Source organism: Perna viridis, chromosome 5 (genome assembly GCF_037379345.1).
Source record: "Perna viridis isolate PV_CMFRI_1.1 ecotype Kerala chromosome 5, ASM3737934v1, whole genome shotgun sequence".
Taxonomy (NCBI): domain Eukaryota; kingdom Metazoa; phylum Mollusca; class Bivalvia; order Mytilida; family Mytilidae; genus Perna; species Perna viridis.
In genome coordinates, this window is record NC_142449.1 from 8,779,990 (window position 1) to 8,807,393 (window position 27,404).

General features: G+C 32.4%; 1 protein-coding gene across 17 annotated transcripts in view; it reads left to right on the plus strand.

Annotated features, from left to right (window-relative positions):
• The window catches only part of LOC148615864 (uncharacterized), a 58,980-nt gene extending 31,896 nt beyond the window's left edge, over positions 1 to 27,084 (plus strand). For 10 of the 17 annotated variants that reach the window (XM_088581473.1, XM_088581465.1, XM_088581479.1 and 7 more), the window contains 17 exons: positions 3,689 to 3,773; positions 6,740 to 6,967; positions 7,320 to 7,412; positions 7,894 to 8,016; positions 8,674 to 8,751; positions 9,373 to 9,466; positions 11,968 to 12,117; positions 12,532 to 12,634; positions 13,339 to 13,483; positions 13,914 to 13,990; positions 14,314 to 14,421; positions 14,842 to 14,984; positions 15,415 to 15,607; positions 15,916 to 16,034; positions 16,920 to 17,093; positions 17,355 to 17,492; positions 18,826 to 27,084. In XM_088581473.1, coding sequence (XP_088437599.1) covers positions 3,689 to 3,773; positions 6,740 to 6,967; positions 7,320 to 7,412; positions 7,894 to 8,016; positions 8,674 to 8,751; positions 9,373 to 9,466; positions 11,968 to 12,117; positions 12,532 to 12,634; positions 13,339 to 13,483; positions 13,914 to 13,990; positions 14,314 to 14,421; positions 14,842 to 14,984; positions 15,415 to 15,607; positions 15,916 to 16,034; positions 16,920 to 17,093; positions 17,355 to 17,492; positions 18,826 to 24,371 — 7,597 coding nt within the window. In that variant the 3' untranslated portion in view covers positions 24,372 to 27,084. The remainder of the gene's footprint in view (positions 1 to 3,688; positions 3,774 to 6,739; positions 6,968 to 7,319; positions 7,413 to 7,893; positions 8,017 to 8,673; positions 8,752 to 9,372; positions 9,467 to 11,967; positions 12,118 to 12,531; positions 12,635 to 13,338; positions 13,484 to 13,913; positions 13,991 to 14,313; positions 14,422 to 14,841; positions 14,985 to 15,414; positions 15,608 to 15,915; positions 16,035 to 16,919; positions 17,094 to 17,354; positions 17,493 to 18,825) is intronic. The other 7 variants (XM_088581476.1, XM_088581471.1, XM_088581481.1 and 4 more) reach the window with 1 other exon arrangement.
• The last annotated feature ends 320 nt before the right edge of the window (positions 27,085 to 27,404 follow it).

Genomic DNA, 27,404 nt, shown 5'->3' on the forward strand with positions numbered 1-27,404 from the left:
GACTCCATGATTTCTGTTTCCATGTCCTGTCCATCCAATCCTTTAATAATATCCTCGTCCAATTGACACAAGATTTCCTGTTTTCTTTTTGAAGTGTCCAAAACATTTGAAAGTTCCTCAGTGTCAATGTCTTCCTGTTCACCGTTTTGGATTTCCTCAAATTTCTTGGTAATTCTGGAAATAACACCTCTGTGGCCTGCTCTCGCTGATCTCAGTTTCATGGTACTCATGCTCATATCCTGGTCATACGGCACCAATATAGGAAAATGGTAGGATCTGATTTCTATATGGCTTGAGGAAAAAGACGTCTGAATTGTATTCTATTGCATATCTAAAGACAGACGTCACTGGCATGACATCACAACAAAGAGCGGCTATACAGACGTTGTCTCTGAGCATTATTTATAACAGACCTCAAGGTGCATATGAATAACTTTAAATATTATATATTTAACCATGCAAATTTAGAGACCTGCTTTCTCCACTGCAGCTCCTTGCCAAGTCATACCAAAGACTTTAAAATTGGTACTTGTTGCTTCAATGCCAAGCACTCAGCATACCAGAGATGAGGTCACTACTGGTTTGCTTTGAGTGAGAACAATGTTTCTGAGTTGGGTATCATGCCTACATACTGGCTGTTGCTTCTGTGATCTAGCACTTCAAAAATTTGGTACAGGTTATTGGTCTAATACAACCTAAGGTTTATTACAATGGTCAAATGTTTTCATCCTGATATGTTAAGGTATCTGCCAGAATACAATAAACTGCATTGAATCAATTCATCTCCAATATAACTTTCTTTGAAAGTTTTTGGTCATAAAAATGAATGCAATGTAAGTTATTTTAGTTTACCTGTAGCATTGTTCTATTAGCTTAATTTTCTGTATGGCATTTAACATCAATAAAACTCGTGCAATCTGACATAAGTGTCCAAAGTGTTTTTTGCTCTCCTGGTGTAAATCATTCACTATGGTAGAATTATGTTTATGTCACTAATTCCCAGGAGATAGTTTATGGTTTCTTAACATGATCTAACATGATGAAAATTTCTCAAGAGCTAATTGTACAGAGTCCTTCTAATGGGTTTTCTTGGTAGCTGACATTTTAACTTTCTATTGCTGTCATTCCTTGATAGCCATACAAATTTCCTGTTAGTCTTGGAAATTGCCTGTATTATGATTATGGGGTAATAATTCTCTTCATAATGTTAGAGTGATATTAATACTAGTAATTAGTTATGTTTATGATAATGATTAGGTTTGTACCACGAGGAAACTTACAAATTTGTACTCACTATTTTAGACTTGCCACAAGTCTTTCTGTAATATATATATTATTTGATTAAACATCATTACTATCAAATATTCATTCACTATCAAGCTGCAGTTTCGCTAGGGTCTTGATATACATGCAGTTAGGTGTATGAAAGAACTAACAATCAGTAATTGACATTTCACCATCTCATTCTGTTTACTTACGGTTATCTCTTGTAAATTTTATTTCATAAATGATTTTGAAATCTTTTTCACCATTCTGTTTCTTACTTCCCTTTGTATTTTCATTATCAGCTCACTGCTTGATTTTGCGAATGCCATTGACATTATAGTGTATCATATCACTACTAAGGAGACCTATGCCAGTTTTGAAGATTTGGACCAAAAGTATCACCATTGTGACATCTCATCAATCCCACTGCTCTACTCCTCACTGTCCTAACTCAGTGTTATTCTATATATTTGATTGTCCTTTAGATTCTACTGACAACTCCACTATTAAGGGGAACCAGTCACCTGCACATACCAGAAAGTAGTCCATAAAAAACAAAGTAGTCCATTGGATGCATTGTATATTTTTTGTGATTTAACCAGTGTATTCAAACAACAGTTTTTAACTCTGATGTAGAGAAAAAAATTTTAGAGTCTAGATCTTAAGCCCATTGATTTGTCCAAAACGAAAGTAGTATTTTTAGTACCTCTCTACTTTCACTTCACCATTCTTTCTTAGAAGCCATTAAAAGTATGCTGCAATTTTTATGAGTGAGTCCCCCCTATGTTAAAACTTGTTAAAGTTCATTTTAGCTATCTTTGAAAAAAAGATTGTGACCTTGAAAATTGCTTAATTCAACATAGAAAGTAATGGGACTTTTAATAGTGGTTTTACCCCTTAAGTTCCCTCTGTTGCCATTATCTAGACAGTTTAGTTTCCTCTCCAGTAGTGTTGCATGCTGGTCATCTATCATAATTAGAGTTATCAGACATTTCTGACAAGGAGGAATGTCTTTGTAGAGTACTCCAATGCCACGACCTTTTGGAAGGTTAAGATACTATGTCAAACCTACTGCTATCAGTAAGAATGGTTCCAAATGTTTGTCTGCATAGCTTCAGTATTAGTTTTCTGGTTCTGAGGAAAAGTTAAGATGGCAGCCAAAATAACATGAATCAGTGGAGTCTTTTTCAACATGAGGCATTCTAGACAGAGATCTTAAAATATCTTTACATGTGTAGTATTAGCTTAAAGACACAAATATGTCTGTCATGTTGTTACATGGGTCAAGTTTAGCTTTCAACCTATTTGAGTGTTTGCAGATATCATTTAAACCACAGGCTTTGTTAATTATGAGTTCAAGAGGCTCATTACACCAGGAAAAAGTTTCATCATCTTAGAAAATGAACTGCAGCCATCAAATTAAAGATGTATATATGAATTCAGAGTACCCATTTCTCCTCTAATAAATCAGTTTTAGGTCATCATATTGCATAACTTTGAAATTATTTTGTAATGCAGGTTTAATGCATAGTAAACATTCTCAGCTAATTAGTGAAATATATAAGTTTACCTATGGTTTTTTTTAGCCATTGTAAGCTTACATGATCCAGGTAACTAACTTAAAAGTTATGTCATCGAATGCATGTTTAACATATGGAAAGCTGATTTAGGTTATTATTTACATGTAAACATCTGGATAATCTCCATCATACTGATAATAATCATGTTTTTTTTATGGATGAGCTGCTCATATTTAAATGAATTTATTATTTATGCTTAATAACTGCATTTTTTAGTCATAAAACTGTGAAACCTTAATGTACCATTTCAAACATACATAATGTTGGTAAACAAAAACATTTAATTTATAATTTTTAATATACCAGTAGCTTTTCTGTGCCACTCTTTATTAAACAATGATCTTATCAGTGTTTCCTTCATGCCTGAATTTATCAGTGACTAGTGATAAGGACTTTTTGCTTGACAAAATGGTGTTTTTTTTCTATTAATTGACCAATAATGATACTTTTGATTGACCAGTTCTGTTTCATGTATTTTAATGTTCTTATGTTATTAGTATTAAGTTAAAATTCACAACAACCTCATATCTCAACTCCTTCCATGTAGTAAACTAGTATTATTGAACCGATAATTATAAATCAGAGGGATATATTAAATAATACAAGAACTTGAGAAGTCAAGAATGAACTGGGAAAATAAAATAGCCATTATGTTTCTGACTTGGTACAGGTATTTCAAAGTGAAATATTGGGTCAAATCATGTTTTATATCTGTCCACTAGCCACATTATAGATACACTACACTGAATGAATAGTTTGTTTTTCATCAGTTGTAAAGTATAGTGTAGTATTTACAGTTATATGTGGATCTATTGACTATTTTGTTATTTTTCATATTTCAGTTCATTTGAAGGTCCGTCCAGATTTCCAAAGCTACATGAATGTGCACATTTCCATTATGACTTTGTTGAGCTTGGTAAAATAAAGGTACGTCATTAGTTGTATTCACCATATTTTGATTTGTGGTTTTAGCACAATTGACCTACAAATACTGTAAACTGTGCAATTTTCATGACAGTTTTATTTTCACTATTTTCGCAGTAAGACCAGCCACACAAAAATTCAACTGTTGTGAATATTTTCTTCAGGGCACATATCTGAGGAATGATTGCAAATTTAAAAATTGTGCAAAAGCAGATTGATCACATAGACCACAAAAAAATAGATGGGCAAAAATAAATTTCCTGGTTTGCAGTAGGCAGAAGACAACTGGCTACTCAAGTTGGTGCCCTTTGAAAATCTTTTAAATTGTGTTCAGTCTTTATATGACACCAACTTCATTTACCAAGTAAATGTCAGAAATAATCTTCCTCCACAGTTTAAATAACCTTATAAAGAGGAATTTGGAAGTAGTTAAGTTTCAAAATCTAATTGCCTTGCAATGGAGTGTGTAATTAGAGTTAGAAAACTGAATTATAGAGCTATAGAATTAAACACTTTCAGTTGCTTCATTTGTTTGTTGTTAGATCTTTGAAGCTGTTCAATATTCACCAATGAATTAATGTTACACTTTTCTATAGCTTTGTCTGTTTTAATCAATATTACCAGTATGAAATAACTTAATTAAATATAGCTAATTTTGATGGGTTTTCACAAAAGTTTGAGATGTTTGAGGACAACTTAATTGTAGAATAGAATCCAAAATGTCCTCTAAGTTGGTAAATTTTAAAAGTTAGTGATTTAACTGTTAGAGTAAGAACAATCATAAGAAGGAAACTTTCAGTGCTGCATTTTGTCCAAATAGTCATCAAGTCATGGAATTGAAAAGCAGTGAAAACTAGATTAAATCAGACCATACAGGTACACATGTAAATAGATGAGCCATGCCACATATTACATCTGGTTTATACCCTCATCACATGAGGCCACAATCAGACTACACTCTCTGAAAAATTGGCAAATTTTGGTGGTCATTGTTCATTCATGATTGGAGTAAGGTTATGGTGAGGCTGTAGTAAGCGTTGAGCGTGGCCAAACTTTTAAAATGTTCAAAACAAAAGAAGTGCCATTGTGGTGAAATCTGGTCATAGTAGTACGATAATGCCACATTTATATCACTGTACAAGACAAAACCACAATTCCACCATGCTCATGTCATCCTTACCACATCTTATTATGACCCGACTATAATTTAGATATGACTATTTCAGCTTCTATTCATGCTCATGTCATTGTCACTTGAAATAGTATAAAAACTCTATGGTTTGATCAGATATTTCCATCTCCATTGAACCATGGACACGCAATACCATGTAGTCATTCTAAATCTGAATTCTTTCATAATTTAGTACAACAATTAGTCTGGTGATTTATTAGTCATTGACCAATACATCTACTCTTGCAGTAGATTTTAAGTACCAGGGATTGTCTCTGGGATGGGTAGGTCCAAAGTCTCTACTTAGACTGGAGAGGTATCAGGTTTGCAAAGAATCATGGTGAGAGCATAGTAAGAGTGTAGTAAATGTGTTGTATAATGGTGGTGGAAGCATAGAAAGTTTTAGTTGCAATTGGTGAAATTGTAATAAGGTGGTATTAAAAACATGATAAGTCGAGTAGAATTGTGATAAATGTAGTAAGGTTGTAGTGTTTAGAGTGATGAGAATGTGATGTGATTGTAGGTAGATTGTACATAGAAGGAAGTAACCACAAACTCACCATGATTTATTTTAGATTGCTTTGAGAGTAGTATGATAGTGGCCTGGTGTGACAGGGGCTTTTGAGAGTAGTGTGATAGTGGCCTAGTGTGGCAGTGGCTTTTGAGAGTAGTGTGATAGTGGCCTAGTGTGACAGGGACTTTTGAGAGTAGTGTGATAGTGGCCTAGTGTTACATGAGCTTTTGAGAGTAGTATAATAGTGGCCTAGTGTGGCAGGGGCTTTTGAGAGTAGTGTGATAGTGGCCTAGTGTGACAGGGGCTTTTGAGAGTAGTGTGATAGTGGCCTAGTGTGGCAGGAGCTTTAGATATACTGTTAATCATTATTACTAAGTATTGCTTATAACAAAGTCAGCTGAACTCCATAAATTCATCTAGAAAATTTATGCAAATGATTAAAATTATTAAAGATGAAATAAAAGTGCCAGAGCATTTTACAGTATTGATTAAAACATAAAAAATTCCACAAGTTACAAGAAGACTGATCAGTTTTTCTTCCTCTTTCCTTTTATTTTCATGCATTTTGATTAATGTTTAATTATAAAGTCCAATTTACCAATGGCTACATTAACATGATAAAAGCATTGAGAGTTCTTATTGCTTTATTGAACAATGCAGGCAGTTATTATGTGTTATGCAATGACAGATTTGATTATTTTGGAATTGTTTCAAATTCATTTAGGTTCGAGAAGGAGAGTCATTTTTATAGACTCACTGACATGAAGTCAAACAAGGCATGTCTTTTTCAGTCATTGACTAATTCTAAGATTTTGGCTAATTCATAATACTAGTTATTTTATTGTTAGTTAACTTATCATGAACTGCAAATCATGTTATAGAATAGCAAATTTAATTCATTAAGTATTTCCATAATCAACTATTTAAGTCAATAATTTCATATTAAAGCATTTTATACTTTTATAATATATGTTTTTTTTTTAATGAATAAAAATTGCCAAGGTGAGCTATATTATTTTAATGTGATGTTGTAAATATGATGTTAAGAGTGTAGTCTGTTACTGTATTGTGAGTGAAAATTTGGTGTTTTTGAGTAAAGAAGGTATACGAAAAAATTTTGGCATTTTAAGTTTTGGCAGTTGTTAAGTGTTGTGTTCAGTTTTAAGCCTGGAGTAAACATTTTGGGAATTTATTTTGGTGTTATGGACAGACTACTAAAATATGCAAAATTAGCACCCTGCAGAAATTACCAATTATACTGTATTTATGCATTTGCTTTTATAGGTCTGCCTTTGTGATGAAGAGCAGGAAAATTACAGACACAATGGAGAAGATTACATGGAAAGAACATTCCTTGTTAAAGTGCTTTCCAATAATAAATCCTGGAATGTCCGTCGAACTTATAGAAACTTTAGGTTACTGGATAGACAATTACACAAGTGTATCTTTGACAGGAAGTTCAGTCAGCTACCAGACCTTACTCTTCAGGAGGAGGGGTCAAGGACATATGAGGTCAGTCTCCATTTGCCTAGACTTAATCCAATTATACAGCCTTATAATTACCAGATAAAATATCCGACATATTGTATGAATGAACTTCTCTATAAAATCATGTGAAACACTGAAATTTAATTTTCTTTTAGATAATGGTATGTAAGTGAACAATGATAGTAATTCTTATATCATCAGCATAGGCCAATCAAACATTATGTTTTTTTTGGGTTTTTTTTTGATATTGCAATAAAATTGGTGATGGACCAACTTCATTGAAAGGGGGACTGAGCAACAGAGATAAAGATTTAGCTGGCCTTAGCATGTTTGTTTTTTATGACACAGTAGCATTTAATTGAACCTAAAATTACAGGAGATGGAGTCAGAACTTAGTAGTTACTTACAAAGGTTTACCAACATTGCTAACAGTATGTTAAACTGTGGGACAATACTCAACTGGTTTGAGGTAAGATATGCATGTTTTTTTTTAAAATAAAATCCCATTCCTTGAATCAAAAAAGCATAAAAAGAGTTTCAACATTTAATACAATATATAATGCAAAACATAATACTGATGATAGAGAGAAAAATCAGATAACAGCAAGTTCTATTCCTTAATTGATATTAACAGTACTACCTGTAATTGTCTTCTCAGTTATCATATGGTTCAGGTACATGTAATTAGTCATCATAATGACTTTTTATGAAAACAACCTTCAATAATATTTTGTTCAGATGATTAAAAGGAGCAAATCTTAACATGAAAACTTCTATTCAAGTGTTCAGATGTCGACCAGACTAGATGATTGCTTATGTTTTGTTCGTGTTTTTTTTACGTCCAATTCTTATTATATAGTTTTAGTAATTGAGAATTAAAGTTTGGATATTTAGCAACTATATAGCAAATTCCCTCTGCCTTAAAATGTAGGTCATTTCTTATGTTTCAGCTTGACAACAGAGGAAACCGACTGTTAGCAATAGATGATTCTGGAATCAATACCCCTGCTATAGCTGCTGCCCATGCTGTTAAAAGATATACTGCTCAAGCTGTTGATGAAATCTCACTTGAGGTACTTACATATTCATGTGATTTGTAAACAGTAGAAATGTTTGAAGATGAGTAATGACTACCAATGCAACTAATCTTCAGAAAGTTTTGATCTATCAAGTCAACAATAAGAAAAAGATCTTAAAACATGCTGACCATTGTCCTTTTTGGCCTAATAAAATTTATCTTAAGATGTATGAGTTCAGAAATTTATTTATACTTTTTGTGGATCAGATAGTTAACTTAAGATTTCATAGCCAACAAAATGCACCTTATCCCATGCTGTTAATGTAGATGTAGATGGTAGACAACCTATTAATTTGATTATATACAAATCATGGTGCAACTGGTACAAAGCTGACAGAATTACATTGTATTATTGTAGGTTGGAAATATAATGTCTGTGATGACAGAATTACATTGTATTATTGTAGGTTGGAGATATAATGTCTGTGATGACAGAATGACATTGTATTATTGTAGGTTGGAGATATAATGTCTGTGATGACAGAATGATATTGTATTATTGTAGGTTGGAGATATAATGTCTGTGATGACAGAATGACATTGTATTATTGTAGGTTGGAGATATAATGTCTGTGATGACAGAATGACATTGTATTATTGTAGGTTGGAGGTATAATGTCTGTGATGACAGAATGACATTGTATTATTGTAGGTTGGAGATATAGTATCTGTGATAGATATGCCTGCTGCTGAAGATACCATGTGGTGGAGAGGAAAGAGAGGTTTTGAGGTCAGGTTTATTTTTTTATCATACTTATTATAGTTAAAAGAATATGATATTTGTGTAGCATAATTGTTGTATTATGAAATCAGTGGTAACCGTCAGTTAAACTGTAGAATCATTACTACATCAAACTGACTTACATATGTATACAGAGTCTAAAAATGGTCAAGTCTGTGAATAAATGGGTGGAAGTTCCTGTTTTAATTTTGATTATCTTGCAATGCCTAATATGTACACTGTTTTTGCCAGTTATGATTTCTCAGGTGCTATCTTTATAATTAAATATGAGTTGTTTTTAAATAGGATGCTGTGAAGCTTTGTTTTTTTTTCAAAATTTCATTCTTAATCAAAGATTTGTGATGGTGAGTAGAGTAGAAACTTGCTTTCAACAAATATTTTACAGTTCTATGATAACTTATGTTTGTGGTTTGACTGTATCAAGAAAATTTCTTCCCAAACAACTATAATTTTTCCTCAATAATTATGACCATTTTTCCTACATAAAAAATCCTTAAGACCTTTTATATCTTAAAGACTTTAAAGTAAAACATCAGTTTTTCTATGTTATGTCTGACATGCCTTTCTTGTCATCAAGTTTTATGTCATAGTTTTGTTATTTTTCAATAGGTTGGATTTTTTCCCAGTGAATGTGTAGAGATTATAGGAGACAAAGTTCCATCATCAGTGGAAAACAGAATACCACTGAATAGTAGGCGACCCTGTATGCATGGTTTGATTACTAACATAGTTCATTATCAAGCCTGCAATGTTTATGATTCTGAAATCAGTGTTTTTTCTCTGCCTTGTCATCTTTGTATACAAATATTTTTGCGTAGGTGATGGTATTTTAAATTTTTGCTTTGCATTTCTAAGATTAACCTGATACACACCTCTTGTGTTGTAAAATTAAATACATGTTTAATTGATAAACTATTACTGTAAAGTTATGGGATGGAGAATTATTTCTTGTCTTTTTGTCTTACACATTTTAATTTATGAACCACTTTTCCTACGCCCTAACTGCTTTGTAAAATAATCCATAACTTTGATTTAGGGTGGATTTCTTCTCTACTTAGTATGGAGATACATTATGCTAATAGAATAGTCATCCAATTTTTCTAAACCAATTAAAACATTGCAGGCCTGATTGTTTTTGAAAAAAAACATGTAGAAAACAAGTTTTGGAGATGATTGTTAATTTGACTCAATACTTTTGCATGCATCCTTACTGAATGAATAAAATGACCTCATGTATTTCACTTAAAAGCAATGAGAAGTCAATCCAAGCTAACTGCATGGTAACATATTTCACTGAAGAAAAATGTTAAAACTGTTTGTAAGCTTGGTTCTATTCTATTTTCATACGCCCATCAATTTTGACAAGATATATAATGGTATAATGATGTCTGTCGTCAACTTGTCATACAATAACTCCAAAACACTTAAAACCATTTAAATAAAAGTTTGGTCAATTCTTCATATTGATGGGAGAAAGCTCCTTTTAATTCAATATAAAAGTTTGGTCAATTCTTCATATTGATGGGAGAAAGCTCCTTTTAATTTGATATTAATTTCGAAGATTTAGTTTTTGTGTTAAAGGATTTTATGCATTTGAGAAAAAGGAGGGTTTTCTGTTTTCACATTCTAACTGAAAATTACTTCCAGCTAATGCCATGAAACCTTTGGATATTCTTTGTATCTATGGCCATAGGCTCCCTTTCCTTCTTTTTTTTTCATAACATTTGAATTTCTAGTTTTGATTTTTGGCATTTTTCATAAAAAAAAAAGATGGGGTGGTTTTTCCATTTTCACACTCTAACTGAAAAAAAAAAAAAACACTTTCTGCAAATGCCACAAAACTTTGAGATATCCTTTGTATACATGGTCATAGGCTCCCATTTGTCTTTAATAAAATTTTTATTTCGTGTTTTAAATTTTTGGTACTTTTTCATAAAAAAGTGGTTGGTTTTTCTGTTTTTGCACTCTAACTGAAAAAAGATTTTTGGCAAATGCCACAAAATTTTGAGATACTATTTGTATTCATGGTCATAGGGTCACTTTCAGTTGTTATAAAGTTTCAATTTTGAGTTTTTGATGTATAATATATATAAATAGGTTGATTTTTCTGTTTTTGCACTCTAACTAAAAAATGCTTTCAGCCAAGTCCACAAAACTTTGAGATATTCTTTGTATCCATAGTTCCATTTGTTTTCTATAAAATTTTTGGCACTTCTTCATACAAAAGGAAGGTGGTTTTTCCATTTTTTTGCTCAGTCGATGGATGTATCATGTGCTCATGGCACAGCTCATTAATACTCATTCCCCCATCATGACCTTTCCTTTCTACATGTATATATACAAGTGTAAATGTAGGTAAACAATTTTTTTTCCAAATTTTTCAAAAATTTGTATCAAACCTTTCTTCCAAAATGTTATAAAAAAAGCCTCCTAATCTCTGTTTTAGTAATATTAATGGTCTTAGACCTTGAATGCAACTTCTTCAGTTGTTTAAAATATTGTTATACAGTGATTAATTGAATTATCCAAGCAACTCACTGCTACATGCAAGGTTAAATAGTCAATTCAAATTAATATTGTATAATTGTATTGATCTGTGAATCATGTTTGTGATATACCTGTGTGACTAACTACATTGTTACATCAATACTTGTTTGTAATCAGTGTGTTATTGATATACCTGTGTGACTAACTACATTGTTACATCAATACTTGTTTGTAATCAGTGTGCTATTGATTTTGCGTTATATTATTTTATTTGTAACATCTCTCTCTATCTAAAGACAAGTATGTTTGATGATTAATTTTTATAAATACAATTATCTTCCAGTGATATAGATAATGATATTTGATAGCTTTTTGTAAATATTTTTGAAGTGTTGAAGAATTCTTTATTACAGTAATACAGATTTTAATTAGAAAGTGATGAGATCCTGCAAACTTACCCCTTTGTTCTGTGTGTAGATACATTTGTTCTAATGTTATTTTTGTTATAAACTGTTTAAGCACATATTTTGTGATTGAATCACTACCTGAGAAATAAATTTATATTGAGATATAAGCAGAATTGAAATTTTAGAGTTATGAAAACCACAAAGTGTTCTTTTAAAAATAAAATCAAACTTAACACCTGTCTAATAACTGATAGTATGTCAGAAATTAAACATGAAATGATTTTATTATTGTTTCATTTTTATTCTGTAGTGGTTAGAAAACATGGCAAGTTCCTGTCATTTTTACGGATGTTCTTTACAACTCGACCAGCAAGGAACCAGTTAAAACAGACAGGGATTGTCAAGGAACGTGTGTTTGGTTGTGACCTTGGAGAACATTTACTGAATACTGAAAATGATGGTATGATATTTTAGCATTTTCATTTACAAAGTTTTGTGTATTTAGTCATATATCGTGGATGATCAGTGTATGTATTATAAGTCTATAATGTACATAATCAGTGGTTTTCTTCACATATCATGCAACATTAATTCTTATCAAAATTCACAATCTTGACTGGAAACACTTTGAATTTGAATAAAACACATAATTTATGGTGATTTGTTTGCCAAATACAGTTTTCAAATAGCTACACAAGCAAACAAAAGTTAGGGCATGTGTAGCAAGTTTACATATGTTAGCACTACGAATCAACAATAATACAGGGACACATCTAAGGTACATATTTTGTTGATAAAAATCTAAAATTTCATGTGGGTATAGAAGATTTTTGTCTCTACAATCTCAGTATTTTTTTGTATTTTGTATTACCAGTGCCTTTAGTACTGAAGTGTTGTTCTGAGGTGATTGAACAGCATGGTATTGTGGATGGTATATATAGGTTGTCAGGGATCACGTCTAATATACAGAAACTCAGGTATTATATATAGTTTGCATACCTGTTTACCACACAATTCCACTAAATCAAACATTGGCTTTAACGTAAAAAATCTCCCCAAATAAGACATTGTCAATGGTTAGAATCTCCACCATGAACTGTTCCAAAGGTTCACAGTTATGAGTTTGTTTTGTTTAAACAAATCTTAGTTCTTCAATAAACTTATAAAAACCTATGTATTTTCAATCTGTAAGTGACATTTTTAGAAATTTAACAAAGAAATATGGCTGTTAAAATTTTGTTAAATTCAAGTGAGTAATAAGCTTGAAAAGAGAACATTTTGTTACCATTATAATACACTTTAATCATATTCAAAGAAAGCATACTTACAATATCTAGGGTACAAGGCATTGATAGAAATGAAGTTCTGTCTTAAATACTAGTATAGAAAAGTTATTTTCAAGTATTATTTGGATATGTTTTAGAGAATTTGTATGCAAGATTTTGGTGTTTATAGTTTATTACTTTACTAAACCCTAATGTTGAAACTGTAAATTAGGAGGTCAGGAGACATTTAGCAAAGCCAAACCCCATTGTTGCTGTGAGTGGATACACCTATAAATGATGATATTCATTTAAAAAATTGGTTGGTGAAACAAGATTTTATTGAATAGTGAAAGTTTGTGAGATATATGTCAAAAACATCTTAATGATATTTACAAAAAAAAAAACAATTCTTTCAGGTTAGCATTTGATGAGGACAGAATTCCAGATCTAACTGCTGATGTTTATCTACAAGATATTCACAGTATTAGTTCCCTACTGAAGATGTACTTTCGTGAATTACCAAATCCTTTATTAACTTACCAGCTTTATGATAAATTTGCAGTAAGTAGGAAAGATTATATGTAATAGTAAATTTTAGTTCGAATTTAATACTCATTTTGGTTTGCCAAACCAGATGATTAGACCCAAAATTAACAGAGTATTAAGAAATAACAAAACCTAATGTAAAAATAAAAATCATAGTGATTGAAAGAAAAATTTTTGCAAAATATTACAGACTAATTTCATAAATTATTAACAATTTTAATCAATATAATGATGTATCATTTCTTGTTAGGCTTTGCTGGGTCTGTAAAGTCACATCGGGATCCAAACTGAAATAAAATAAACGTAATAAATATAGATAGTCATATGAAATTCTGGATATTAAAAACTCAATCAAACAATATAAATGTGCAAAAATATATTTACATAATATGGGTTTCTTAAGTGTATAGTATAAACATTTATCTGTTTCAAATTAATTTGACAGGATGCAGTGCGGGATGAAGATAATAAACTATTTAAGATCCATGATGTGGTGCAGCAGTTACCTCCCCCTCATTACAGGTAAACTAATTACAAGAAAAGTAGTATTTGTGTGATGTAACAGATCAAAACTGGGATATGTCAACTTGTATTAAGCTGTTTTTTTGACTAAGTATGGACAAACAATGATAAAAGTAAAAATGAGTCGCTTATAGAAAAGTGAATGTTAAAAAACGTGATACTTCATCGATCAATGACATTTGAGAATCCTAAATGAAACTAAAGTGAATAATCAATTAAAACATGTATATTGTAAAAGGATTGATTATTTAAAAATACATGTATATTGCTTTGAAATTGTATTTTTAATAAATCATTTGCATTGAAATGATTCCTATTTACAGAACTCTGGAATATTTGATGAAGCATTTAGCAAAAGTTTCCACAAATGGCAATGAAACAGGCATGCATTCCAAAAACTTGGCCATAGTATGGGCTCCCAATCTTCTCAGGTATAAACTAATCGGTTATAAGGAGGATTCAGTTCATTTTTATTAAAGCTTCTTCAATGTCAAAAACTCCTACAAAACAAGTTATTTTCTTTAATGATTACAATTAGTCAAATTAATGCAGAATTTTTTTTAAAGAACAATTAACATGCAGGTAAATCGAAGATGTTGTATCTGATATCAGCTGCAATACTAGAAGTGTAGAATTATGTAAGTTCCAGTGTTTTTTAGTTTAGCTCTTGCATATGGCTGCAAAAAATTTGTCTTTATTCAAAAGCATAAGAAGTTAAGAAAATTGGCAAATTTACTGAATGGCTGATTGTTTCAGGTCAAAGGAATTAGAGAGTGGGGGTGGGGCAGCAGCCTTACAGGGTGTGGGGATCCAATCTGTCGTTACAGAATGTCTCATTGTTTATACTTCAGGTCAAAGGAATTAGAGAGTGGGGGAGGGGCAGCAGCCTTACAGGGTGTGGGGATCCAAGCTGTCGTTACAGAATGTCTCATTGTTTATGCTGATCTCATATTTAGTGATAAAATGCCTTCTTATAATTCCCCTGAGTTTACACGTAAGTATTTGGTACTATTTACTGTATCTTTTTTAAGGAACATGTACTAGTGTCAATAGCTGTAGAAATTTTTCCGCCTTTTAGCAGCATTCTGCTATTTCAAATCCGGATTTTACCATTATGATTTTTTTCCTTATATTTACTTCCGATTTTGCCAATTTCTGCTTTGTTAGTAGACCTTGTAAAATCATACCTGGTACAAACTGGCAAAGTATGTAGTATATACATGATACATTAACAATAATATACTTCATTGTCTTAAGTAAGGAATACAAGCTATATGTACATATTCTACACTTTGTAGATAAAATCTTTGCTATATATTATTTTCTCTAATCATTTAGGCACTTTTTCCTTTTGCATCATCTTTGTAACTACATGTACTTCAATAAAAGAAGGAGAATTATAAACCATATCTACATATTTGTAGAAGCTCGTAAGAAGCCCAGACCAAAGTCTCTAGCAATATCTACACCAACTAAGCTGATAACTTTAGAGGAAGCAAGAGAGAGAGCTCTATCTGCTAGCCTTCGTCCCAATCCACAGAAATATATAAATGTTGGTGGAGGGCCAGATAAACTGCCATCTAAATATCACACAGTTATAGATCTGCCAAAATACAAGTAAGATACCCTCAATAAAATGAAGTATAAGATATGTAATCCTTTAGAGTTTTAATTTCTTATCGTAATCTTTTTGAAATATATTTTTATTAAGGTATTTATCTTCATGAAGTTCATAACTATTGAATAAAATGCAGTTCTTGATTGTAGTTAGTTTATGCTAAATGTTACATAAATAAAAAAATAAGGAAAATGGACAATGGCAACTTGAATAAAAACTTTTTGACTTTTTATTAGAGTTTATATAATTGTTTTATTATAAGAATACCTTTAGCAGTGAATTGACATTATCAATATTTATGCTGTAGGAAAAGGATGCCATTGAGGGACAATACCTCTGCTAATGTGAAGGGTAAAAAGTCTCCAGGGAGTTGGAGGTCTATATTTACCAGGGGTTCAACTCGAGGGAGCATGAAACAGAAGGGAGGTAATGATACAATGAAATCTTTTTGCATCTTAAATCTTTCAAAAAATAATATCTTTCACAGAAATGCTAAAAAGAGTTGTATTTAAGGGAAGTGTTAAGTAATGAAATTAAGGAAACAGTTTAGTTGCATTCTATTTATAGATATCTCCCACCATTTAACCCTATACAACCTTTTTCCCAGCCTATTTCATTACTTGTGATAGTTCACAAATTACTAGATGCATTTATGCTATTAAGAAAGTTAACATAAAATATGGATTTAACTTTCTCTGCATGACTTTTAGGAGAATCTGTACTTTAATACATAAATAAACCTTAAAAAATTCCTTGAAGCTAGAGATTTGCCTTATTTTTATTTTTGGAACATGTTCTGTATATAGCAACAGACTAATTTTACTGTGACAATTTCTCTTGATATCCCCACAGCCCCTGAAAGATGACTCACAATGTTTCCTGATATTTCAATGATAGTAAATCTCAGATTCTTATCACAGAAATTTATTTTGACAAGAGTTGAACTAATTGGTTTTACACCTTTAAGCCGAAAAATCAAATGAGACAGGAGAGATTTCTTATGTGTGGCTAAATATCAAGCTTTTACACGGACATGGGATGAAGATTATTTTTTTTTCTATATTAGGGCAGAATTAAGATACTATAATTTAAATCTGTAAATGAGCTGACTTGATAAATCAAAATTTTCAGAATAAAAAGCTGATTTAATTAATAAAAACACAGACTACATTTGTGATATGTCTACATGTCACTAGTACCAATAACTTCAAAGTAATATCTCAAAATCTATTTAAAAAAAAAATGAAAGATGTATTCTCAATACATTGGAAGAGTTTATAAATGTATTTAATTTGCCCTTTTTTTTTTCAGAAGAACACCTGATGGATATGGAAAAGAAAGCCATAACAGAAGATGATGTACAGAATTGGAAACGGAGGAGAATACGAGTTGCAAAAAGTGCTGAGTCATTGATCAATCTACCAAATAGAGACCACAGACTGTCACGGCAGTTTGATGACTTCTCTAGAATTAATTCTTGTTCAGGTATGATAAAAATATTTGAAAGATGGCTCATGTATAGGAACAGAGGTAGATTTTATTTCAGTAATTTTACTTTGGTGGTCTTTTGTGTCAAGTTTTCTTTTAATTATATGAAGCATGAATATTTAAGAACATTCAGTTATTTTTTTCTATGAATAGGTTCTTGGTATTTCAGGTTAAACATGCAAACTTTCCAGCAGTCAGAACTAGAAATTAAAATTCATTGTGCTTTTGTTTTTCTGATATCCTTGAACTTTTTTTCAGACGAAGAAATGTCTCCACGTACCAAACATAAAAGATCAGCTTCAACAGAGTCTCCAAGATGTTTAATGAGTAATGATTTCCCAAGCTTTATAGAACCAGGATCCAGGGAAGTTCCTGTAGATGTTGAAATGACAGATGGTTAGTTCTTCTTTCAGAATAAATTATAATGATTGTATTAGGTCCCTGATTTTTAAACTGAATTACAAAATTGTGTACCTAGACATTTTGCTTAGAAGTTCTGATATGTTTTTGATCTCACAAGTAGAGTAGGATTGTTAGGTAGATATTTTATGAGTAAGCAAAACAAATTTGGTGAAATAAAGACATATGAATCATTTCCTTTTAAAGGAACACAGATGCTGTAATGTTGAAGTGTCACTGAATCATTAATTTACAATCAAAAAGCCTTGAATTGATAACTTAAAACATGACTGACCAATGTAGATCATATCAAAATAGCTATAAGTTCTGAACAATGAAAAGGTCATTTGATGTTTTTGTCAGTCTTTTACATGATCAGATTGAAAAATTCACTTAAAAAAACGTTTGTATGTAGTTATTTTAAGGAAGGATTTATGTATTTAACTCCTTGTTTTCAGATAAATATTGGAAATGTGTTATTTCATCACATACTCTGCCTTTTACAAAGTATCAGAGCGAGTGAACGAGTTTTTCGACCACATGTGGACGTTCTAACATGTAAACAAAATCTCTCGGACTTTTACATCATACAGGCAAACAGCCAAAACTTCCGAGTGATGAAAAAAATATTTATTATTTGTAAAAGAAAATTGTGAACACATTTTGTATATTGATTTAAATAGTCTGACTTCTGTGTTAAAACGATTCAATCGATGAATTAATAATTACTAACTACAACTGATTTGTAGTTTCAGTTCAATGTGCTTTCATTACCTCTTCGTTTTCTCTTCATTTCGTTACCTCTGAAAGATTGGCGGGAGAATGGTGGACTTGTCAATCTTTTTTCTTAATTAATCAACTAATAAATGTATGAAGATTCTCCGAGTTACTTCAATTAATTCGTATACACAATGGGGCTGTAGGTGTACCGTTAAATCAATTATGCAATCAACTAATCAGTTACAGGTAAATTACAATCACAGGTAGCTGCACATTGGCTAAAATTGACACACACCTGTCAATTAATTTCCAATAAACGATTAGGAGACTGGTAGGCAGGATGTTTATGCGCTATTAAAACCACGCAGACTGTAATTTATAAGGGTTGATAATATTTTATGTCAGATATTGGAAAATGGTCGTCAGTCATTTGCAAAATTTGTTGGTCAATGACCAGCATTTTTGACCGTTTCCGGATCCACAGTCATTTGATATGCAAAGTTGTTACTAGAAGCTGAAGCAAAACAATATGTTTTTACACTTATTACAAAAGCTTAATTTTCTATAAGAAGAATAATAATACCAAACTTTTTATTTGATTTCATTGCAGATTCCAGCTCTATTGATAGCAGCATGGATGTAAGGAAGGACAAAAAGGCAGAAAGAAAACAATCATTTGTAAGAGGAGATGAAAAAAGAAAACCAACCCATCGGAGAACTCCCTCAGGATCTGCAACTCCTAGAAAGGAATCTGTTCCTCAAAAGGAAAAAGCACCACTTCCAAAAGATAAAAAAGCAGTAGTATCTAAACCTATAGCTCAAAGTGAAAAATTAAGGCGGAAAAATGAAACTAACTTTGAAAAAGAAAACAGAGAAAAGCTAGTACAGAAAATTGCAAAAAGTGTGAAAAATGAAGAAGTGAAAGTGATAGGGACACGTATAAGAGCTGATTCAGTGGGTGATAAGGACAAATTTGTTCTCCATGTTGAAGATGCAACTGTATTTTCTACAAGTAGTCCAAAACCATTAGAATCTAAACATACAAGTGACCCTCATTTAAGACATAGTGGGGAAAAGAAACTTAAACCCTCATCTAGCTCTGAGAGACTGAAAGATTCATCCAAAGAGAACAAATCAAAATCAGGTAAAGGCAGATCCGATATTCAACCAATAGGGAATCTTCCAGAAAGTCCTGGTGCTAGACGTAAAAATTGGATGAATACATCACCTGCATCAACTCCAGAAGAGTCACCTACAGGATTTTACTCTCAAAGGAAATCTGATTTTGATGAACTTCTTTCAGACAGTGAACAGTCAAAACTAGCCAAAAAATCACTGCCTAAATTTCCAAATCTGCCAGACAGCCAAAGTGATCCGAACCATTTCCGATCTGATGTCTCACCTGGAGGATATGATAATTTAGATTCTCCGTTTTCATCCTCAGATTTTCAACATTTTGAATCTCAAACCACCACTACATCTAAGACACATACTAGCAACTTTAAGCAACATTCATATGAAGAAGAAGAATATGACAATTTACATCCACAATCAAATTCAATGTCACCTCCATTTACATCCAAAATGTCTAAGTGTTTGAGTGTACCATCTGACATTCAGAAATCTTTGGAGAATCTTACATCTGGAAGTCAGACTGATTTATTATCATCAGTCACCATCAGTGAAATCTCTACTTCAGTGGAAAGTTTTAGTGTTGGTCAGAGTGATGATACGTCTAAGGGTCACAGACAATGTCGGAGAAGTACATCTTTGGACAGTGTTAATGACTCTGAATCACCATTGACAAGGACCTTGAAGGAAATTAATGCACAAATAGACAGGGCTTTCAAAAGTGAATCAGACAAGGCACAGAAGATAAAAAAGGAACAGTTAATACAAGCGAAAACAAATGAATCTTTGGATTTCTCATTACAATCTAAAACAACTGTCCAGCATCAGAGTAGTATAGAATCTGAATCTAATGTTTACACAGACCGGCCTGCATCAGAAATACAGGTGGTTGAAACACCCCAGTTAGTAAGAAAGGCAGTGAGACCAACACAGATATCACAAGCTAAATTAGAAACTAACATTGACAATGAACTGTTAATGGAACATACAAAGGAGGTATCTGTACAAAGGACTCATGAAGCCACTGAGAAGGTTCAGTTTGGACTTTCTGATGAAGATTTTGTGAATTTTGAGAAATACAAAGCTGAAACAGGCAACAAGATAGACATGTCAGAGGAAGATTTTGAATTCTTCACAAAGCAAGCTCGTTCAAATCAATCATCTAAACGTCATTCAGTAGCATCAAGTATTGCAAGTCCTATGTCTGACATGAGTCCAGGGGAATATCGTAGGAGAATTGTAAGTCCTACCAGTGATTCTGGTCGATGGAGAAATGTTGATAAATCTGATGGAGAACATACAACACCTACAAATAGCCCACCTACAGTGCAGAAACCCACTAAGATGAGAACACCATCACAGGAAGAAATTCATGCTAGTCCTGTTAGCAGGAGACCAAATCAAATCAGGTCACCATCACAGGAAGAAATAGCCCATGCTAGTCCATCAGCTATACCAAAAGTCAGTAAATTTCGTACTTCTCAAGAGGAAATTTCTCATATAAGCCCATCTGTTCATCATCGTAAAATACGCACCCCATCTCAAGAAGAACTTTACCATGGAAGTCCAGTTACTCATCGACCAACAAAAGTTCATACTCCATCACAAGAAAACCTGCCACATTTGAGTCCATCTGTTAATAGACCAAATAAACTTAGAAATCCACAAGAATCATCTGCCTCTCAGTTTGTTGAAAACCCAATATACACAGGACCGTCTAGTACTTCACCCAAAAGTCCACCAGCAAAAATGTCACGTAATGAACATGGACCTCTGAGGCTAGAAACTGCCATTGATGAAACTTTGTTTAATAATGATTTAAATGAAGGAAAGGAATCTGCTGAAAGAAATTTTGAAAAACTTCTTTTTAAAACAAGTCAGAGAGTGGATGGCGAAAATGCTGTTGTACAAAGTCCAAGGTCACCAAGACAACAGCCTCGTTGGGAAGATCTTGCCGGATTAAATCAAGATTTTGTGTCCGTTATTAAAAAAGATTCACAGTCACCCAAGTCTCAAAAAACATCAAGACCACCCCTTGGTTCATCATGTCAGACAAGCATGGATAGTCCTGAAGAAATTCCTTTCGATAAAAAATTACAGGATTTGTCTACTTTCAATGAACATTGGAGGACCCAATTAGCTCCTACTGGGGATGTTTGTCGCCTGGGAAGTCATGGAGACAGACTGAATGAAGTTTATAATTCTGATACTAAAATAGAAACCGAAAGGCCATCAATTAGAAGGCTGGCTGATAGAATTGACATTGAAATTGAGCGACCTTCAATCCAAAAATTAGCAGATAACATTAATAGACATTATGGATTTGAAGGTGAACGAACCCTCAGAAGGTCATCTACAGTTGCAGCAATGGAAAATTTGGAGGAGTATGAACCCAGAGTTCGACAGAGAACTCCAGAGTGTAGCACAGATGAGCAAACTTTAACATTAGAAAAACCTATGATTAAACGATGCCAAACTGAATCCAATATTCCTAGGATAAAACAATCAACAGTTGTAACACAAGATACTTCTAGCAATACATCCTCAAGTGCAAATTCTGAACCTACACATATTGAGTATGAACCAACTGATCACGGAAAAGTGCTAAGAACTAATTTTACGGATAAATCTCAAAGTGCTAAAGCCAATTCTAATCAGTCAGGGGGAGTAACTCTGCCACCATCATATCCTGTCATGCCTAGTGGACAGACATGTCATTTAGTTCATGAAACACCTGCTCCTATGGAAACAGACATTGATGGGCAATATATGAATGATCAACAAATTTTGTCTGAAGTGTTACCATTTGGTTCTGTTATTGATGATATTGATTTTAATGAGAGCTGTTTTGGAATTCCAACCCATCAAAACTTGTCGAATGAAATGCGAGAAAAAATTCAAGAAAGACTAAAAGCTGAACGTGAACAGGCAAATGCAAACATTCCAGAAAGAACTGAAACTATACAAAGCCCATTCAGTGATATAAGAAGTCCAACTCAAAATGTTCAGTTGATGGAGATAGAAACACATTTTTCAGCAGATCCTTACCAAATGCCTGTGGCTACCGTTCATTTCTTAACACAAGGACCAATAATTCATGCTTCACCACAAGTCATTGAAAAGCTTGACAATTCAGAGGAGGCTGCTCAAAATGCAATAAACCAAGATCTAGAATTGAGCATGACTCAGAAAAAAGTATCAGAAACTAATAAAACTCCAGCCATGTTCCAATCTGAGATAGTTGGGGTTTCTGATCAAGTAATAAGGCCGGATTTAGGCAATATGAGGAACACAGGCTTAGAAAATATGACTGTTGTCACTCCAACAGAAGTGCAAATTGATTATTCAAAAACAAAAAGAAGTTCTGAATTTCCAGAGCTTCCCCCTCCAAGACGTGAATATATAGAAGTATATCGACCAGTACTTGTCAAACGTAAAATTCCAGATCCAGCAAAATCTAACAATGCTCAGAAGTCTAGTTTACCAGTACAAAAGCCAAATACTCTGTTGACTGGAGGTCAATCTAAACCATTCTGTGCCCCTTCCGATATTCAGGTAAAGCCTGGCTCTGCAATATCAGGGGCACAGTCAAAACCATTTATTGAAACACATATAAATGGTGCACCTCCAGTTATTAAAAAAACTACTGCAAAACCTCCACTTCATAAATCCAACAGTGTAGATTATTATAGAAATGAGTATGTAGCAATGGATTCATGTGAAGAGGATACTAGTGATGATGTGTTTGTTGATCAAAATACTGGAAAAACCCGGTCAAAGTCTGACATCACTGTTTCTGTAATGTGTAGGCCAAAAGACTCTATAGAATTTCAGAATATGCCTCTGTCCTTTATCTCTGAATTCAGTAGTAGGTCATCACTTGATGATTCTGCTTTAGAAATGGCATCATCTCGTCATGAGGACTTCATGTCTGAGGAAGAGAGTGAGGTAGAGATTTCTAAATCTCAACAGAGTTCAAAGCTTAAAAATTTACGACAAATGTTTGAAAGTGATACTGCTACAAATAGAAGCTCACAAGTTTCAAATTCAAGTTTACATTTTCACCATGAAAATAATGAAAGGGTGAAACAAACAAGATTAAGATTTGCCAATCAGAGGTCATATTCTCAGACAGAGCAATACTCAAGTGAACTCTCTGATGATTTCAGGCGATCTGGCAGTAATGTTTATTCTAGTCATGTGTCTGGACAACTCTGGCAAATGCCAGGAAGTCGGCGAAGTATTTCTACAGATCTTGGATATGAATTCAGACCTAAGAAAATTGAAAAAGTGACAATTGGGATAACAAACTTTGGGAAACCCCCCAAGCATCGAGGAAGTTCTCGGGGAAGAGCTGCTAGTGAATCTTCAATGTCAGAATCTGAAATGACAATAAGATTTAGTACTTCAAGAACCTCTCCGAAAGCAGTTCTTGAAGGTTCACCAAAAACAGTAAGGACATCTCCAAAAGTTTTACGTGCTGACGAGAATTCAAGGGGTAGTAGATCCCCACAAAACCAAAGAAATGTAGATTTGTCTCTTCGATTTGTGCGACAGAAGCCGGGAGCAGGTTCTCCCAAAAATGTTAGACATGTAAGTTTTAGTGAAAGTAGTGAAACAACACAAATGTCTGTTACCTCTCCATTAAGTACTCAGAGTGAAACAGTCATTACTAGTGAAACAACACAAAACAGGATGAGTCAATCCTTAAATCTACCCAATGGCAATGAAAAATCCAGGAAAGTTGAAAGGAGGGGAAGCATCAAGGAGTTAATGCAATTTTTCGAAGAAAAAACAAGTAAAAGAGAGGAAAAGATGCAAGAGGAAGTTTCTGCTTCAACACAATTGAGACACTGTCCCAGAGTAAGAAGTGAATCCCCAAACTATTGTCACACAGAATCTCGTAGAAATGAAACATTTCGACACAGTTTGGAGATACCTTCAAACAGTTCTCATTTAGAGGGCCTTGTTAGACCCAATCCTGTACGAATTGGTCCAAAACCATTTTATGGTGCTAAGCAATGATGTTATCTATTCATTAGAAACCATTGTTATTAATATTATATTCCATTTCTGGCACATTGTTAATGTAGCATCTCACCACTAGTCATTTATTTGACTTTTATGCAACTTTTGAATTCCATACCTTTTTATATTTAAACAAAATACGGGCATTTATTTTATTCTCTTGTAGCATTTTAGGTTCCTGTTATTTTAATTTCATTTACCGTAAATTCATTAATGACGTTTAGCCAAAGCTTATTAATTCTTCATTGGAAAAATGATATAAAATTGTTCCCTTTTTTATGATGTTTTTTTCCAAAGATCTATGGTCCAAATACACTGAAAAAACTTTATTTTTTATTTAATTCATAAACTTTAGTGCTTTAACTGTCATTACTTTTTATGTACTTTTTTGTTATTGTTATTTTGTAAATGTGTGTTATGGTAATTTTCTAGTCAATCAGGTGATCATGTTAATTTCATTCATGTTGTGCCATTATGTATTAGAGCCAACTGTCAAAACTAAAAGCAGTTAAAAAAGAAAATAAGTGAATATTGAACTGGTATTTGTGATGCTACTGATTGTTTATTTTATAATATATACATGTACATGCAGTTATCAGATTTGTATTTTTTACTTGCCACTTCAATTTCTAAAGATTAAGAAAAGATAGTAAGCTTTTATTCAATCTTGGTCATTTCTTAATTTGCTTACAGTACTCCATAAATTTGAATGTCTGTGATATGAAATATCTTTCCATTTGAAGTAAAGACAAACATATTAACAAAGATATGATCCACTGTGTAGATGGCTGGAACGAAGCTATTGTTGGTCTACGAAAACGAAAATAAAACCAGTTTTTCCAATAATGAAATACATGTATTAGAACAAATGTACCCCTGTTGGAAACAAACTTCCATGACAATCTCAACAACTTTCTGGAGATGTAGACAAAGTATTACATAATTTATGTTAATTAAGAAATTAATGCATGTGTTTTTTATTGTAATTTTGGTACTTAATGTGATTTGATTTTCATATTTGTCACAAAATGTAATTTTCACAATATGGCCAAAACATGGAACACATTTCTGTCACATTCTTTGCAATAAAATACCACAATAATTTCTGAATTAATTGTAAATTTATTTTAAAATCAAAATTTTTACCTACTTATTTGTAGGCTTGACCTTCTTGTGGCAATTACTTACAAAAAAAAACCAAAACTTTTTTAATCCATTGATTACACAAAAAAGGGAAAAATTTGTAAATCTGAAGCATCCTATTTTTTTAAATTCTTTTTTGTCTGATAGTGTATTTTATGAATAGGTCAGTGTATGTTACTTAATGTTTTTAAAAGTGATAACAATTTTGCTGTGCAATATAATGTTTAGTAAGTTATGTGTAAATAAGCAGTCACTGTGTAGATTACATTACATTAAATACATTTATTGATGAAATTCCTAAAATGTGAAATTGTGATACTTCGTCAATTATTGTCTTTAGAGATAATCCAGTCAATTGGTAGCAATAATATGGTCAACATATTGTAAATATAATAGGCAAAATGTCACGTCTGACATTTTCCTTCAAATTTTAAAACCAGATGTTTTCTTGTTACAAAACAATTTTGATGCAATAGGTTTCTTTTACATGCTGATTTTACCAGAAATTATAAGCTTTATTTTTTATTTGAAATTTTCTAATATTGAACATTAAAACAATCTCTTTTTTTTTCTCTTCAAATGAATCTCAAATATCCTCATTGTTTCAATATTGAAAGTCTCCACACTCACAACTCGGTTGAAGAGTTCAAAGGATTTTTATCGTTTATCAAATAAAAAAGAATCTGTTATAAAAATTGAATTGAAAAGTTAACTTTTCCTTGACATTGGTATGTAAAACTAAAATCATGGAACACAGTAGGATTTGGACCACCAATTAACACATACGGCTTTTTTTTTCTCTCTCAATTTTATGTTTATCTTCCAATTGAATCCCGAGTTTTTCAGTTGGCCAGTGTTGAAAGTCAGCAAATGTATAAATAATCAGCTCTGTCATGTTGTCAAAATTCTAAGTTTGTCATGACTAATGAATTGTATGCCTATCTCTTTTCGTTTGTTTTCAGACTTTGTGGTTCATGTAAACAGTCTTCTTATCACAACGTATTCAAATTTTAGCAATGCCCAAACAACTTGATAGAAACAAAATTTCAAAATAGAGTTCAGTTTTCCCACTATTAATCATAAGATGATTTTCTTCTAATTGCAAAATCTATTTTTATGATTGCAGCTACCACTAAGTACAAAATTTTCGGGACAGATTTTATAATGAAAAATTCTAGGCATTGTTTTTTATTGTTGATACATTATTTTGGTTCATAAGAATCTGTTTAGACATTGTGGTATAAAATATTTATCACATTATACTTTTACAATGAATAGAATCTCTTCATACATTGCACACTACATGTACTAACATCTGAAAACATCTTTCGCTCTTTTATGGCAAATTCCACTTTTTGACAAATTTAGAATTTCAACATACATATTCATTTAATTACACTGAGATATCTACTACCATACTATTTGTAAAAAAAATCTATTTACTTCACTTAATATAGCACTTTGTAATCAACTGTCTGTAGCATAATATTTATTGGCTGTCATCATGTTTATAAAACATTATCATTGTTTTTGTGACGTAAAGTAACAGTAAAATTTTTGTACTAAAGATCTGAGTTAGTTATTATCCGCTAAAGTTTAATAGACCTTATAACTTTCAATGCAGTATTGTTAATTTCCTTTACTCTTTCATCTACCGTGCACATGACATTTTATGAGCAACTCGACAGGTTTTTCTAGAAAAGCAGCTCGGATGCTCACTCTACCAGTGCACCTGGTCCATGCTCCCAGTTTTTAGTGGAAGTCAAGTTTGCTCTTTTACATTTATTTCTTTGTACGTGCTATTTTGTTTATTTCATATTCTTATTTGTGTGTCTGTTTCCCCTTCCTAGTCTTTATCCTTGGAATATATTTTTTTTATTTCTGCTT